Source organism: Chiloscyllium plagiosum, chromosome 11, assembly GCF_004010195.1.
Source record: "Chiloscyllium plagiosum isolate BGI_BamShark_2017 chromosome 11, ASM401019v2, whole genome shotgun sequence".
NCBI lineage: Eukaryota > Metazoa > Chordata > Chondrichthyes > Orectolobiformes > Hemiscylliidae > Chiloscyllium > Chiloscyllium plagiosum.
Window position 1 is genome coordinate 93,125,651 of NC_057720.1, and position 15,422 is coordinate 93,141,072.

Here is a 15,422-nt window from a genome sequence, read left to right on the forward strand (position 1 = left end):
TAGCATGGCTCATTCACCTAACTTACACATCTTTGGATTGTGGGAGGAAACTGGAGCACCCGGAGGAAACCCGCACAGACACGCGGAGAATGTGCAAACTCCACATAGACAGTCACCCGAGGTTGGAATCGAATTACTATTTTGCAATAAATTACCAAGTCTACAGAAACATCTGAAACCTCTTTGTCACAGCCTATGTACCACTAGTTTAAATGCAAAAATCCAAGCTCTCAAATAAGTGAAATTAAAGTATGTGTAAATTTCACACCTTCCACCAATGTTACTTTATATATGTACTAAGGACACTCTGCTGTGTCTTAACTCTCTCAATTTCTCACCCATCTCCAAGTTCTCAAACCATTTCTCTGACATCGAGTACTAGTTGAACACAAAATCTTTCCAGTAATTGGAATGACTCTGCATTGTTTTTCATTCCTTCCACAAGCACTAATTCCGAGCCACTGCTTTTGTTTCTTTATTTAGTTGCTGTCAAGGCTGAACAACATTGTTTGCAAACTGAATGCTATGTTTAATTGAGATGAGTGTCTGACTACATTTTGATATCATCACTAAGATGCCTCTTTTCATCTACATTGCATCACATTGAGTGATGTGATGCCCTTGACTAAGCTGTCTGTTGCTGCAACCCTTGTTTATCTTTTGGCTTAATCATTCCAGGGCATTCCTGGCCAGCCGACACCAGGCTTACCCTCTTTATATCATTTAACTTCTGACTGTCATTAAGTCAGACCAGGTCTTGTTCATCCATCACAATGCATTCCGCTACATTTGATTCCTAAATTGCGCATGCATCAAATTTAAATGTTTCATGCTAGTTGCATATATATCTTCCAGTACTGAAGCCCCCCTGCTCTGCCAGTTCTAATCTCTTGTATATTTTCTGGTTTTATTTGTGTTTGGTGGCTGTGCTTTCAGATGACATGTCTCAAGGTTCTAAAATTTCCCTGCTAAGGAAGCCTTTCTCCCCATGAGGTAATAATGGAAATGTCCCTGAGCTCCTAATCCAGAAGTAAATGTGTTGGGACATGGGTTCAAATCCCATGACAATTAATAAATCTTATCATATTAAATTTGTCTCAGGTGACCATGGCAACTATCATCATTATCATAGAAGCCCGTCTGGCTCCATATTGCTCCATAGAAAAGGAAATCTTCTTCCCTTTGCCATTCTCAGCCCGATATTGAATTCAGCTGCAAAAGTGCTGCTGTGGAGTACCCCAGACATTGTCCTACCTTAAAGTGCAGTGTAGATGCATGTTTCAGTGAGCCTGCCTGGTCCCTGCCGCTCATCACTAAGCGCAACTTTGTTCTGACGCAGGTGCTTTTCCCTTGCAGCATTGAATTTGACAGAGATTGTGACTTCTTTGCTATCGCTGGTGTGACAAAGCGGATCAAAGTGTTTGAGTATGGAACCGTGATCCAGGATGCTGTGGACATTCACTACCCAATCAACGAAATGACTTGCAACTCCAAAATCAGGTTAGCACTTTCAATAATAGATAAGTGTGAGCTCTTGCATTTTGGAAAGTCAAATCAAGGCAGGAGTTTCATGGTGAATGGGAAGGCCTTAAGGAGTGTAGTGGAGCAGAGGGACCTTTGAGTTCAGGTGTATGGTTCTCTGAAAGCGGAGTCACAGGTAGACAGGGCGGTGAAGAAGGCTTTTGGCACACTGGACTTCATCAGTCAGTGCATTGTGTATAGAAGTTGGGAAGTTATGTTGCAGTTGTCTAGGACGTTGGTGAGGCCATACTTGGAGTAGTGTGTTCAGTTTTGGGATCCTTGCTATAGGAAGGATGTTATTAAACAAGAAAGAGTGCAGAGGAAATGTACAAGGATGTTGCCAGGATTCCAGGGTCTGAGTTATAGGGAGAGGTTGGACAAGCTAGGACTTTATTTTTAAAGGGCGTAGGAGACTGAGGGGGGATCTTCAGAAGTGTTTAAGATCATGAGAGGCACAGAAAGAGTGAATACACTGTCTTTTTCCAGGGTGGAGGAATTGAAGACTGAAGGACATCAGTGTAAGGTTGGAGGGGAAAGAACAAAAGGGAACCGGGGGGGGCAAATGGTTTACACATACGTATTGAGCTACCAGCGGAAGTGGTTGAGGCGGCTACATTAACAATATTTAAAAGGCATTTGGACAAATATGTGGACAGGAAAGGTTGAGAAGGCCATGGGCCAAGTGCAGGGAAATAGGGTTAGCGTGGATGGATGTTTGGGTCAGCATAGACCAGTTTGGCCAAAGAGCCTGTCTCTGTGCTGTAGGACTCTGTGACTCTAATTTCAAAGGTGAAATACTTTGGCTGCTACAAATCTGAAATAAAAACTGGAAGTACTCAACAGGTCTGACGGCACCTGTGGAGAGAGAACAATAGTTATCTTTGCAGGTCTATGACCTGTCATGTGAACAAAGTTTGAAATGGCTATAGATTCAAGCTGGCCAGCAGGGGAAAGGTGAAGCAGAGACAAAGAGAAAATATGTGATATAGGAGAAGACTAACTTAAGTGGTAATGGGATAATTAATCAAAAGAAGTATGAAGAAAAGATGTGACTGGCAGGGTAGCTACCATTTGAACAGAGAGGAAAGGAAATGAGGAAAGTGAGAAACACAAACCAAATAAGCAAAGAATCTCAAAATAAAGTTGGGGTCATAGGTTATGATTCAAGGCATCCTCCACTTCTTCAACACCTCCCTCCCCCCACTATTTAGCAGATGCTCCACCATTTCCAATACATGTTATGATGCCGTCAAATGAATTGTCCCTTGCTCATTTTGAAGTGCCTCTTCCCCCTTCAATACTCTGTCTAATCCATAATCTAGTCAGAATCTTTGGTGACCTTTAAGCGGCAATTGGATAGGTACATGGATGGGTGCTTAAGCTAGGGCAAATGTTCGGCACAACATCGTGGGCCGAAGGGCCTGTTCTGTGCCGTATTGTTCTATGTTCTAAACCCTCTCAGGGCAGATGCAGCACAGGATTAAATACAAATAAAAGCGCTCAATCCAAAGATGTGCAGCTCAGGTGAATTGGCCATGCTAAATTTCCCATAGTGTCAGGGATTTGTAGATTAGGTGCATTAGACAGGGGTAAATGTAGGACAATAGGGTATGGGAATGGGTCTGGGTGGGTTACTCTTCAGAGGGCCAGTGTGGACTTGTTGGGCCGAAGGGCCTGTTTGCACACAGTAGGGGCTCTCAACTGTTGTATTCGGTGTGATCGCATCCTGTGTCTAGGATAATGACCTGAACTATAAGCCATTCTTTTAACTGTGGTTTTAACTTGTGTTTTATACAGTTCCACAATAACCTTCAACATTTTCCTTTATTAGCTAAAGCATAGCATCCAAATATCCTGTTAGCCTTCTCGACGTGTCCTGCTGCCTTCAGAGATCTGTCGATATACACTGAGGTCCCAGTGTTCCTCTGCAGTTCTCAAGCCATATCATTTATTCACATGCCTCCCGCATGACATTTTAATTCTCTGGATTGAATTTCCTTAACAGTTTTTTTGCCCAGCTGATCTGTCCTTGCAATTGTCTGGTTCCACACCATCAAATTTTAGTAACTGCAAACTTCTTAATCATACCCTATTTTGTTGTATTCATTAACATATGAGCAGCAGGGAATGTCGTCTTGAGTTCTGTCAAACACCACTGTAAACAGCTTTCCAATCTCTCAGATTCTACTGAATGTAACCCTGTGTTGTATCAGACTGGTAAAGGCTCGCATTAGGAGATGTAGATGTCTGGCCTTCCCTGGGGCCTTATCTCTGGCTGTACCCTTGTCTCTCCTGGGGTGTGGCTGCTGGCCATTCTCTCTCTTCCCCACACCCCCCTCCCCCCCAAAATAAAATCCCTCCAGGGTTTAGAATGTTTAAAAAGAACAGGGACAGTGAAAAAAGAGGAGGGGGAGTAGCATTGCTAATCAGACAGTGCATCACAGCTACAGAAACAAAGGTTGATGAGGAAGGTTTGCCTGCTGAGTCAGTATGGGTGGAAGTTAGGGACAGCCACCGCATTGGGAGTTTTCTGCAGACCACCTAATAGCAGTAGAGAGATTGACGATCTCAATAGGCAGGCAGATTCTGGAAAAATGTAGATGTAGCAGGGTTGTTGATATGGGTGATTTCAACTTTCCCAATATCGACTGGAACCTCCTAAGTGCAGATGATTTGGATGGAGCCATTTTTGTCAGGTTTGTTCAGGATAGTTTCCTTATTTAGTATGTAGACAGACCGATGAGGGGGGAGGCCATTTTGGATTTGGTGCTCGGCAATGAGCCAGGACAGTGTCAGATCTCGCGTTGGGAGAACACTTAGGTGACAGTGATCACAGCTGCCTCACATTTACCATAGCCATGGAGAGGGAAAGGAGCAGTTACCAAGGGAAGATATTTAATTGGGGAAAAGGAAATTGTGACGCTATCAGACAGGAGTTGGGAAGTACAGACTGGGAGCAATTGTTCCACAGAAAGGGCACAGCAGACGTGTGGAGACTATTTAAGGAGCAGTTGTTGCCCGTCAGCTGGGCGAATAAACTGCGAGTGATGCACAAATTTGTTCCTCTGAGACAGATAAGAAGGGGTAAGATTAAGGAACCTTGGATGACAAGAACAGAGGGCCTTCTCATCAAAAGGAGGAAGGCAGCTTACATAAGGTGGAGGAAACAAGGATTTAGCACAGCTTTAGCGAATTACAGGCTTGCTAGAAAGGAGCTCAGAAATGGACTGAGAAGAGCCAGGAGGGGGCACGAAAAAGGCTTGGCAACAAGGATTAGGGAGAACCCAAAGGCATTTTACTCATACGTGAGGAATAAATCAGAGAGAAGGTAGGGCCGATCAGGGATAGCGGAGGAAACTTTTGCATGGAGTCTGCGCAGATAGGGGAAGCCCTAAATGAGTTTTTTGCTTCAGTTCTCACCAAGGAAAGGGACCTTATTGTGAATGAAAATTGAGCTGGGATACAGTCTTGACCAGATGAAGATTGATGAAGTTAATGTGCTGGAAATTTTGGAAAACATTAAGATTGATAAGTCCCCAGGGCCAGACCAGATTTACCCTAGGATGCTCCGGGAAGTGAGAAAGGAGGTTGCTAAGCCGCTGGCGAGGATCTTTGCCTCCTTACTCTCCACAGGAGTCGTACCGGAGGATTGGAAGGAGGCGAATGTTCCTCTTTTCAAGAAGGGTAATAGAGAAATCCTTGGCAATTACAGACCAGTCAGTCTTACGTCTGTGGTCTGTGGTTTTGGAAAGAATTCTGAGGGATAGGATTTATGACTATTTGTCATGCCTCACAAACCTTATTGAGTTCTTTGAGGAGGTGACAAGACATGCCGATGAAGGTCGAGCAGTGGATGTGGCGTATATGAACTTCAGCAAGGCATTTGATAAGGTTCCCCATGGTAGGCTCATTCATAAAGTCAGGAAGTATGGGATACAAGGAGATTTGGCTGTCTGGTTTCAGAATTGGTTGGCTGACAGAGTGGTTGTCGATGGAAAGTATTCTGCCTGGAGATCAGTGTTGAGTGGTGTTCTTGGGCCTCTGCTCTTTGTAGTTTTTATAAATTACTTGGATGAGGAGGTTGAGGGGTGGGTTAGTAAATTTGCAGGTCACACAAAGGTTGGAGGTGCCATCAATAGTGTCGAGGACTATTGCAGGCTGTAGCACGACATAGACAGGATGCAGAGCTGGGCTGAGAAATGGCAGATGGAGTTCAGTCTGGATAAATGTGTGTGATGCATTTTGGAAGGTCAAACTCGAATGCTGAGTATGTGATTAAAGACAGGATTTTCTTGGCTGTGTGGAGGAACAGAGGGATCTGGGTGTGCAAGTACATAGATCCCTCAAAGTTGCCACCCAAGTGGATAGGTTGTTAAGAAAGCATATGGTGTTTTGGCTTTCATTAACAGGGGGTCGAGTTTAAGAGCTGTGAGGTTTTGCTGCAGCTCTGCAAGTCCCCAGTGAGGCCACACTTGGAATATTGTGTCCAGTTCTGGTTGCCCTACTATAAGAAAGACAGAGGCTTTGGAGAGGGTGCAAAGGGGGTTTACCAGGATGCTGCCTGGACTGGAGGCCTTGTCTTATGAAGAAAGGTTGAATAAGCTTGGACTTTTCTCTCTGGAGAGAAGGGGTAAGAGAGGAGACCCGATCAAGGTATACCAGATAATGAACGGAATAGATAGAATCAATAGCCAGAGACTTTTCCCCAGGGCAGGATTGACTGGTATGAGGGGTCATAGTTTGAAGATATTAGGAGAAAGGTATAGAGGAGATGTCAGAGATCGGTTCTTTACGCAGAGAGTTGTGAATGCATGGAATGCGTTGCCAGCGGTGATGGTGGAAGCAGAGTCATTGGGGACATTTAAGCGACTGCTGGACATGCACATGGATAGCAGTGAGTTGGGGGGTGCGTAAGTTAAGTTATTATATTTTACATTAGAATTAAATCTTAGCACAACATCATGGGCCAAAGGGCCAGTTCTGTGCTGTACTTTTCTATGTTCTATGCGACAAGGTCAATAAGTGGTTGGCAAAGTTATGGTGGAATTTGGAACAAAGGCAAGAGTACAGATCAGCGACAATCCAATAAGACCATTAGAGATGGAAACAGGAGTAAACTGCTTGGCCTCTTGACCCTGCTCCGCCATTCAATAGGATCATGTCAGATCCAACCTTCCCCTTACCCACTTACCTGCCCTTTCTCCATAATCCTTGATGCCCCCACTGATCAAGAATCTATCTATTTCAGCCTTAAATGTACATGAGGACTCTGCCTGCTCAGCTGTCTGAGGCAGGGAGTCCCAAAGATACTTATCCTTCTGAGATAAGAAATTCCTCCTCATCCTCAGTCCTTAAATTGGAGCCGCTTCATTCTGAGACTATGCCCTTTGATGGTAGAGTCTCCCATGAGGGGAAGCAGCCTTTACGGCGTTTACCCTGTAAAACTCCTTAAAAATCCTGTTTCAATGAGGTCACCTCTCGTTCTTCTAAACTCCAGTGAGTACAGTCCCAACCTCTTAACCTTTGCTCACAAGACAGTTTCGCTGTACAAAGGATCATTAGATTAGATTACTTAGTGTGGAAACAGGCCCTTCGGCCCAACGATTCCACACCGACCCACCGAAGCGCAACCCACCCAGACCCTTTCCCCTACATTTACCCAATCACCTAACACTACGGGCAATTTAGAATGGCCAATTCACCTAACCTGCACATTTTTGGACTGTGGGAGGAAACCAGAGCACCCGGAGGAAACCCACGCAGATACGGGGAGAATGTGTAAACTCCACACAGACAGTCGCCTGAGGTGGGACTTGAACCCGGGTCTCTGGCGCTGTGAGGCAGCAGTGCTAACTACTGTGCCACCATGCTGCCCACTAATGCTAGTGAACCTTTTTTAAACTGCCTCTGATGGAATGAAAATTCTTTTAAATGAGGGAAACAAAACTGTGCTTAGTATTCCAGATGTCGTCTCACCAGAACTCTGTGTAGTTGCAGGGAGACTTCCCTTCACTTATATTTCAACCCCTTTGAAAAAGGCCCAAAAAGGCTTTTTCCCCACTTATTCAACGTATCAATATTTCTTGTAGTTTATACTATGACCCTATTTACCTCTTGTCCTTGATTACTTTGTCTACATTTTACTGTTCTTTCATTTATTATCACCCTTGTATCTCTTTCTCTTGTCACCCTGCTGAGATTCCCACAGCCCTGCTGTTCTAACTGAGTAAACGAACATGGATCCGAACGGCCTCTTGCTCCTCGGTTTGGGATCAGCCAGATATTGGTCTGCAACATTTGAAGTCTGTTGTGAAGGAATTCTTTAGTGGGAAGCTGTTAATGATGTTCTGCTGATTTGATTACAGCTGTATCAGCTGGAGCAGTTACCACAAGAACCTGTTAGCAAGCAGTGACTATGAAGGGACAGTCATTCTGTGGGATGGATTCACAGGGCAGAGATCTAAAGTCTACCAGGTACAGTAATTTCTACTGGGTCTTGATAATTTCTGAGCTCGTCCTCATCCACACCAATAGAACTCGGACAGCTGCACTCATTAACATGGCCACGCATGCTTCAGTACCCCTCACATGAATCATTAATATGAGCTCTTCGTTACTGATGCAATGTAGATGGGTGTCACCGATAAGACTAACGATGATCTACCTTGTGAAGAGAGTCGCTTCCTCTTAGACTATGAGACGTCACTAAACTGAAACCAGAATCCTTTCAAAAAGGGTTGTGCACTTGATGGGTAAGCAACTGTTGTCAACTGCTGTCCAGTTATGGAATTGCATCTCCAATAGGTCATTAAGTTTAGAATTTCAAAGCACTAATTGGACATGCATGGTTTGTGCTTTGCTGTTAGGAACAAGAAAAAGGACATTTTGTGATTCTGCTCACCAGTCATTGGGGCTGGCAGTCTACCTGCCTGATGTTGAATTATTTCCCTTCATTTTTTTTAATGAAATATAAGTGTTACTGGTAAGAATGGCATTTTTTGCCAGTCCCAAGTTGCCCTTGGAGCTGGCATAATGGGCCATATCAGAGGGCTGTTAACACACAGTGTGTTAGTTCTGGAGTCATATGTCGCGCTGACTGGGTATATTAGCAGATTTCATTCCTAAAACACCTGAGTAAGCCAGATTGTTTTTCATAACAATCAGCACAACACAATATTTGTTCATAGTTCTGAATAATTTCAATAAGTCATAGTCACAGTCATTCAGCGTGGAAACAGAACCTTTAGTCCAACTCATTTATGCCAACCATATCCCTCTAAATTCTTCCTATTTATATACCATCCAGATGCCTTTTAAATATTGTAATTCTACCCACCTCCTCCACTTTCTCTGGCAGCTCATTCCATACAATCACCACACTCTGCATGAAGAAGTTACCTCTTGGATTATTTTAAAGTCTTTCCCCTCACCTTAAACCTTTGGTTGTCTAGTTTTGGACTCCCCCACCTTAGGAAACAGACATTGGCTATTCAGCCTATCCATGCTCCTTGTGATATAAACCTCAATAAGGTTACCCTCAGCCTCAACGCCCCAGAGAAAAAAGCCCCAGCCAACTCAGCCTATCCTGATAGCTCAAACCCATATTTGCCATTGTTATTATTTACCATTATATCTCCATCTAAATTCCCAACCTACCTCGGCCAACTTGCCCGTCGTACTTCTTGGAACGGACTTTCTTTAAATTAAATAGATTGATGCTTAAATATATATTGCTTCAGTTTCATTTTTAAGTACATTATGATTACTCTTCCCATGATATGATTATTTATTGTTATGATATTGTCCTGTTTTATTGCATAAATGGTTGGTTTATTGACATTTTGCTCTGAATGCATTTCATCAACTTGTATTCCTCGGTCCTTTTGATAATTTCCTTTCCCCAGACAACAAGATTAGCCTGCATGATTATTGCATTACTCGTGACATGCTCCTTACTTTACTTTTCTAATGTTTGTCCTGACCAGCACTAGAGGGCGTTAAAACACTTCCACCAGTTCTTACTTCCAATCATGTTGATTCTACATTCTGATTTTCTGGTCTAAAGTTTTAGAAGGTCAACTGTGATCTTACTAAATAGTGGTACAGACTCAAGGCCTTGTGTGACTGTTTGTTGCTCTTAATTTCTGTTCTCAGCCGTACCAGAAGCCCATGCCAGGTACTGGTTGGCCATAGGCGAAGTTCGAGATTCCGCAATCTCATCTGCGAGTTTCTGTTTCTGGTCCCCTTACTTCACAGTCGCACCTTTTGTCCTGACCCCTAAACAATTCTAAACTAAGACCAGACCCAAGAGCGTGACTGGTACCTGGATCAAAATATATACACAGCTCTCCGTTGTGTCTGTCCCAGCTCAATATCTTGGAGTCCAAGTTCTATAAGTTATTGCAATCTCATGTGCATGTTTGTGCCTGGAATCATTCTGTTTTGGATAAACTATCAACATTAATGAAAATCTTTGTAATTTATTCACTTGGCTTATGGATGTTGGTTTGCTCGCTGAGCTGGAAGGTTTATTTCCAGACATTTTGTCACCCTACTAGGTAACATCTTCATTGGGCCTCCGGGGAAAAGCACTGTGGATGATGTCATTTCCTGTGGTCATTCCTGTTGTCCATAGGAAATGACATCACTGACCCACAGAAACCCAAACATATAAATAGAAAGCAGGAATCATCAACAGTACTTCACCCAGAGGCCCAATAAAGATGTTACCTGGTAGGGTGACGAAACGTCCGGAAATGAAAGTTCCAGCTCAGCGAGCAAACCTACATCCAGAGCCTCAACCTGAGCTACAAGTCTTCTCAAAAACAAAATGAGCGAGTTATGTTTAGCAAGTAATTTAACGAGCCTGTTGAAATACTAGTTAATTTCATTCCCTGTTTTACATACTTGGGGGGTTTCTATAAGCAAATGTTACAAGTGTGCTAACCTCTCAGCATCATACTTCTGTTCACACTGTAACATGTAATTGTGCTCTATGCCTCAGTTCTTACATTTTGTTTAACCCCTGCTGCAGGGGTTTATTTTCCTGTTACTAAATGCTGGCAGGTAACAGCCGCATAAACGATCAAGTGAAATGCTTCTGCATGGGTGAGGCTTGTGACTTACCCTCCCTGTTGATCTGTATGATGTCAAAGCAATATTACTTGCTGAGAGCTTGCTTTTAAACAGCTGTTGTGTATTTTCACTACAGGAACATGAGAAACGATGTTGGAGTGTAGATTTTAATCTGATGGATCCCAAACTCCTGGCTTCAGGTTCTGATGATGCTAAAGGTAATTTAATGACCAGTGATTTGAACTAATCTTCCCAAAATTTTGCTTAAACCTATTGTTCAAGTTGGATTGTCAAGATTTATTGGATCAGCTACCAAAAAATGTTGCCTGCCAACTGTAAGTCAGAACAATGGATCCACCAACATGGATTAAGCAAGTGGGAATTTACAGAACAGTAACCACTCCAGTTGGGTTCAGTACTTCTCTGGGCCTAGGTTAATGTTGTTGATGAGCAGTTAGTGACTTCAACTGGATAGGATGGCATTCGGCTCTTGTGTGCAGTGACCCAGAGATTGGAGATTGGTTTGAGATGCAGATTTCTGACCACTTAGAGTCATAGAGATGTACAGCATGGAAACAGACCCTTCGGTCCAACCCGTCCATGCCGACTAGATATCACAACCCAAGCTAGTCCCACCTGCCAGCCCCCCAGCCCATATCCCTCCAAACCCTTCCTATTCATATACCCATCCAGATGCCTCTTAAATGTTGCAATTGTACCAGCCTCCACCACTTCCTCTGGCAGCTCATTCCATACCCGTACCACCGTCTGTGTGACTTGCATGCATGACTCCTCTGATCGGGAAGTGCCTGGGTACCCATAGACCCTCGATCGCTGACAGGTGGAAGGAAAGCAGAATTAAAAGATGAAAGCTTGTTCAAAAGGAAAAGTGAATCCATTGTGACCTGTGAAATCCAGTTGTGAACAGATTCAGTCAAGCTGCTTGAGTTCATAACTGGGGGAATGTCTCCATTCACATGGTCCCAGCGGAGGGCTTTGACCTGATTAACATGTTCCTAGTTATTTGATGTTTCTTATTAACCCTGTTTTTTTGATTTCAGTGAAGTTGTGGTCTACAAATCTTGACAATTCTGTGGCAAGCATTGAAGCAAAAGCAAATGTTTGCTGTGTTAAGTTCAGCCCCAGCTCCAGGTACCATCTGGCCTTTGGCTGTGCAGGTAATTTCAGCTAATCCCCTCCTGATCCTCTCAAGTTCACCTGAACATGGTTATCACTGGTGCAGAATGTTCCCTTGGCATGGGGGTGGTGATTTGGAATCACAAAAGTGCCAACCGTTTTAAATGTGTATTGCTGGAAAGAAAGGCGGGTTTTGTTACAGATTTTTGTCTTGGGCTCAAGACAATGTGCAAGAAAACCAATTTAAGGGTAAAATTGACATTTATACTGTACAACTTTTCCCCTTAAATTGATATTCTTGATGAGTTCTCATGTTTGCAAAAGAAAAAGCTTTGGCAAAATGTGTTTCCCTTTCAGCACTGTCAATACCACCAGCAACCCCTATTGTTCTAAATGTGCAATTAGTCACAACAGTTCAGTTAGGGCTCGAGACCGAGAAACCGCCTCATTCTGATGGTCATTGCAGTCCCTTCGAACTCTCGTTTCGTATTGTGACTGGTGAATTGTTGCCAGATCAGTCCAGAACGTTAGACAGTAAACTGCTGGGAGACATGCTGTCCTGATCATGACCTGTTCTATTGTTGTTATGACTGGGTGGTAGGAATGACCATGATGTCTGCGATCAAAGCACGTGTAGTGTGAGCCAAGCTTTTGATATTAAGAATTGATCTTCTGTTCAACAGACAACTTACTCAGGGTTGAAGGGTGGAGGGAGAATAAGAACACACCAAGATAGTCAGCTATTTGTGGTCCAGATAATTTCTGGCATGTTCCTTTTCATAGTGCAATTGTACTGAACTTGCCTTACAGCCAGCGAACCATAGGCATCTACTCCATAAAATGGGAAATTGCCAAGGTATATCCTGTGTACACAAAGTAGAACAAATCCAACCCTACCCCTCTTGATCATCGGTGAAGAGTTGGAAAGAGTTGTTGACAGTGCCATAAGCAGCATTTGAAAAGCAGTAACGTGCTCTTCGATGCTTGGTGTGGATTCCACTAAGACCACTTAGTCCCTGCCTTCATTTGGACTTGGTCCAAACATGGACTTCCAGAGGAGAAGTGTGAGTGTCTACCCTCGACATCAAGCTTGAAATATGAAAAGACATCTTATTTTTATTCTGCATTGGAGTGATAGCTAGGCACAGGTTGTCCTCTGTTTGCTTCTTGCTTTTAGAATGTGGTAGGGTTCAGTGACTGACCTCTTCAGTTTCCTGGCAATTTGACTCCCCTATCTTTACTATAAATTAGGGAGTTTTATTTTTATTTGTTCGTTAGGTGGGCATTATTGACTCCAGCCAGCATTTATTGCCCATCCAGGATTACCTTCAAAGGTTGTGCTGAGCGCTTCTTGAACTTCGGGTGTAGGGACAACCTCAATGATGTTAGCAAGGATGTTCCAGGATTTCAGTCCCATGACAGTAAAGGAATTGTGGTGTATTTCTGAGACAGAATAGGGAGTGGCCTGGAGGGGTCCAAAGGGGAGATGTAGTTCCCATGTTTCTGATGCTCGGGTCCTTATAGATGGTAGAGATTGTGGATTTGGAAGGCGTTGTTGAAAGGGTCTTTGTGAATTTCTGCTGTGCATCTTATAACATTGTTCATCTTTCTGGAGCTATACAGTACAAAAGTGATCCCAGCAGTTCTAAGGTGTAGCAACAGTATGGGCACTAACATTATAAGTCTTAACAAATGATGCTTCTTGAACATACCAATGTTCAGTCAGATTTGGCCTTATAACGTGGTGATTGGGAAGCCACCAGCAGTCGCAGAGTTTTAAATTGATTATTGAGCAGTGAAGATATCACCAGATCAGACTTTCTCATCTACAGGATTGAGCGAGCAATCATTTCTGGTCTTCTCTTGTTGAAACTCTAAATTTGCCAACTCTGGCTAGCAGATAACCACTTGTGCCTTTGAATAGTGTACCTATTCCTTTCAGATTTGTGGGTTCCATAGCCCAACATTTGGTCAAACGGCCACTTTGTGGGGCCTAGTGTCCTGGGCGCTCTTGCATTTTGTAAGCTGAACTTAATGTAATCGTTCACAAGAGAAGGCTCTGGTCAAACTTATGACTTCGGGTATTTTTGGTAAATAAAATTGTATTTAGTTTAACACTGCAGAATGTGATGGAAAAATTGACCGTTTTCAATTCTACAATCTGGTATATGTGTATACGTTAGGAGGAGACATGGGGAGGACTCAGGATGTGTATATATTAGGAGACAGGCAACCTGTGACGTCTAGAGGAACAGGCAAGAAGTCAACTAAGACAGGCAGTCAACAACACCTAGAGGACAGGGTGAGTGGACAACTATGAGAGAGGTAGTTACAGTCATAGAGATTTACAGCACTGATAAAGGCCCTTCAGCTATCGTCTCTGTCTCAGTCGAAAATAACCATTCAACTATTCTAATCGCGTTTTGAAACACTTAGCCTTGGCATCACAAGTGCACATCTCAATACTACAATGGGTTTCTGCCTCTCCCATCCTAATAGGCAGTGAGTTCCAGATTCCCACCACCCTCTGGGTGAAAACGTGTTTCCTCACATTCCCTCTGAACCTCTGCCACTTACCTTAAATCAATGGCCTTGTTTTTTTTTTATCCCTCCATCCAGGGGCAAAGTTTCTTCCTGTGTACCCTATCTATGTGTCATCTTAGCTTTATACATCTCAATCATGTCCCCTTTTTCCATGTAACCTTGAATTCTATCTTGAGCAAATTCTCTAGAAGCTTGCATACCTTGAAAGTTTGTTATGGAGAAGGAGAAAAGGTAGTTGGATTGGGTTAAGGCAGATTTAATTAAAATAAAGCAGGATCTGGCCAAAGTAGACTGGGAACCACTACTTCAGGGTAAATCTACAGTGGAACAGTGGGAGACATTCAAGAAGGTACTGGGGTGAGTAGAGGTACAACATATTGGCTTTCGGAGCAACAAGCCCAAAGAACCATGAATGTCTAGGAATATTCAGGACTGAATAAAAAGACAGATGTGTAGCTGATTCAAAGTGAGAGGAGTCTAGAAAGTGCTGAGAGGAGCTCAGAAAAGTAGTTAGGAGAGTAACAGCAGCAATGAGAAAACAGTGAGATAAGGGAGAATCACAAGGAAAAGAGAATTACCTGCGAAAGAGGTAGGACCTATATGGGGAATCTGAGTGTGGAATTAGACTCCATTGCTAGAGTTTTAAATGAATACTTTACATTTCTCTTGACAAAATTTGAGAACATGGATCGTGAAGTTCTTGAACTGTTTAATATAGGGACTGAGATGGTGTTGGAGGCTTTGTGGATTTAAAATTGGACAAATCCTCCAGTTTGGATGAATTGAATTCCAGGTTGCTGTGGGCAATGACGGGTGAAGCTAGACAAGGCCCGAACTCATTTTTAAATCGTCTGTGGCCACAGGAGAGGTGCTAGAGTCATAGAGATGTACAGCACAGAAACAGACCCTTCGGTCCAACCCGTCCATGCCGACCTGATATCCCAATCAAATCTAGTCTCACCTGCCAGCTCCCGGCCCATACCCCTCCAAACCCTTCCTATTCATATACCCATCCAAAGCCTCTTAAATGTTACAATTGTACCAGCCTCCACCACTTCCTCTGGCAGCTCATTCTACACACGTACCACCCTCTGTGTGAAAACGTTGCCCCTTAGGTCTCTTTTATATCTTTCCCCTCTCACCTT

General features: G+C 43.3%; 1 protein-coding gene across 1 annotated transcript in view; it reads left to right on the plus strand.

The window, feature by feature from the left end:
* The window catches only part of cop1 (COP1 E3 ubiquitin ligase), a 99,267-nt gene that overhangs the window by 69,343 nt on the left and 14,502 nt on the right, over positions 1-15,422 (plus strand). The window contains exons 12-15 of the mRNA XM_043698537.1: positions 1,357-1,500; positions 7,887-7,995; positions 10,733-10,814; positions 11,658-11,774. Of these exons, the coding sequence (XP_043554472.1) occupies positions 1,357-1,500; positions 7,887-7,995; positions 10,733-10,814; positions 11,658-11,774 (452 nt within the window). The remainder of the gene's footprint in view (positions 1-1,356; positions 1,501-7,886; positions 7,996-10,732; positions 10,815-11,657; positions 11,775-15,422) is intronic.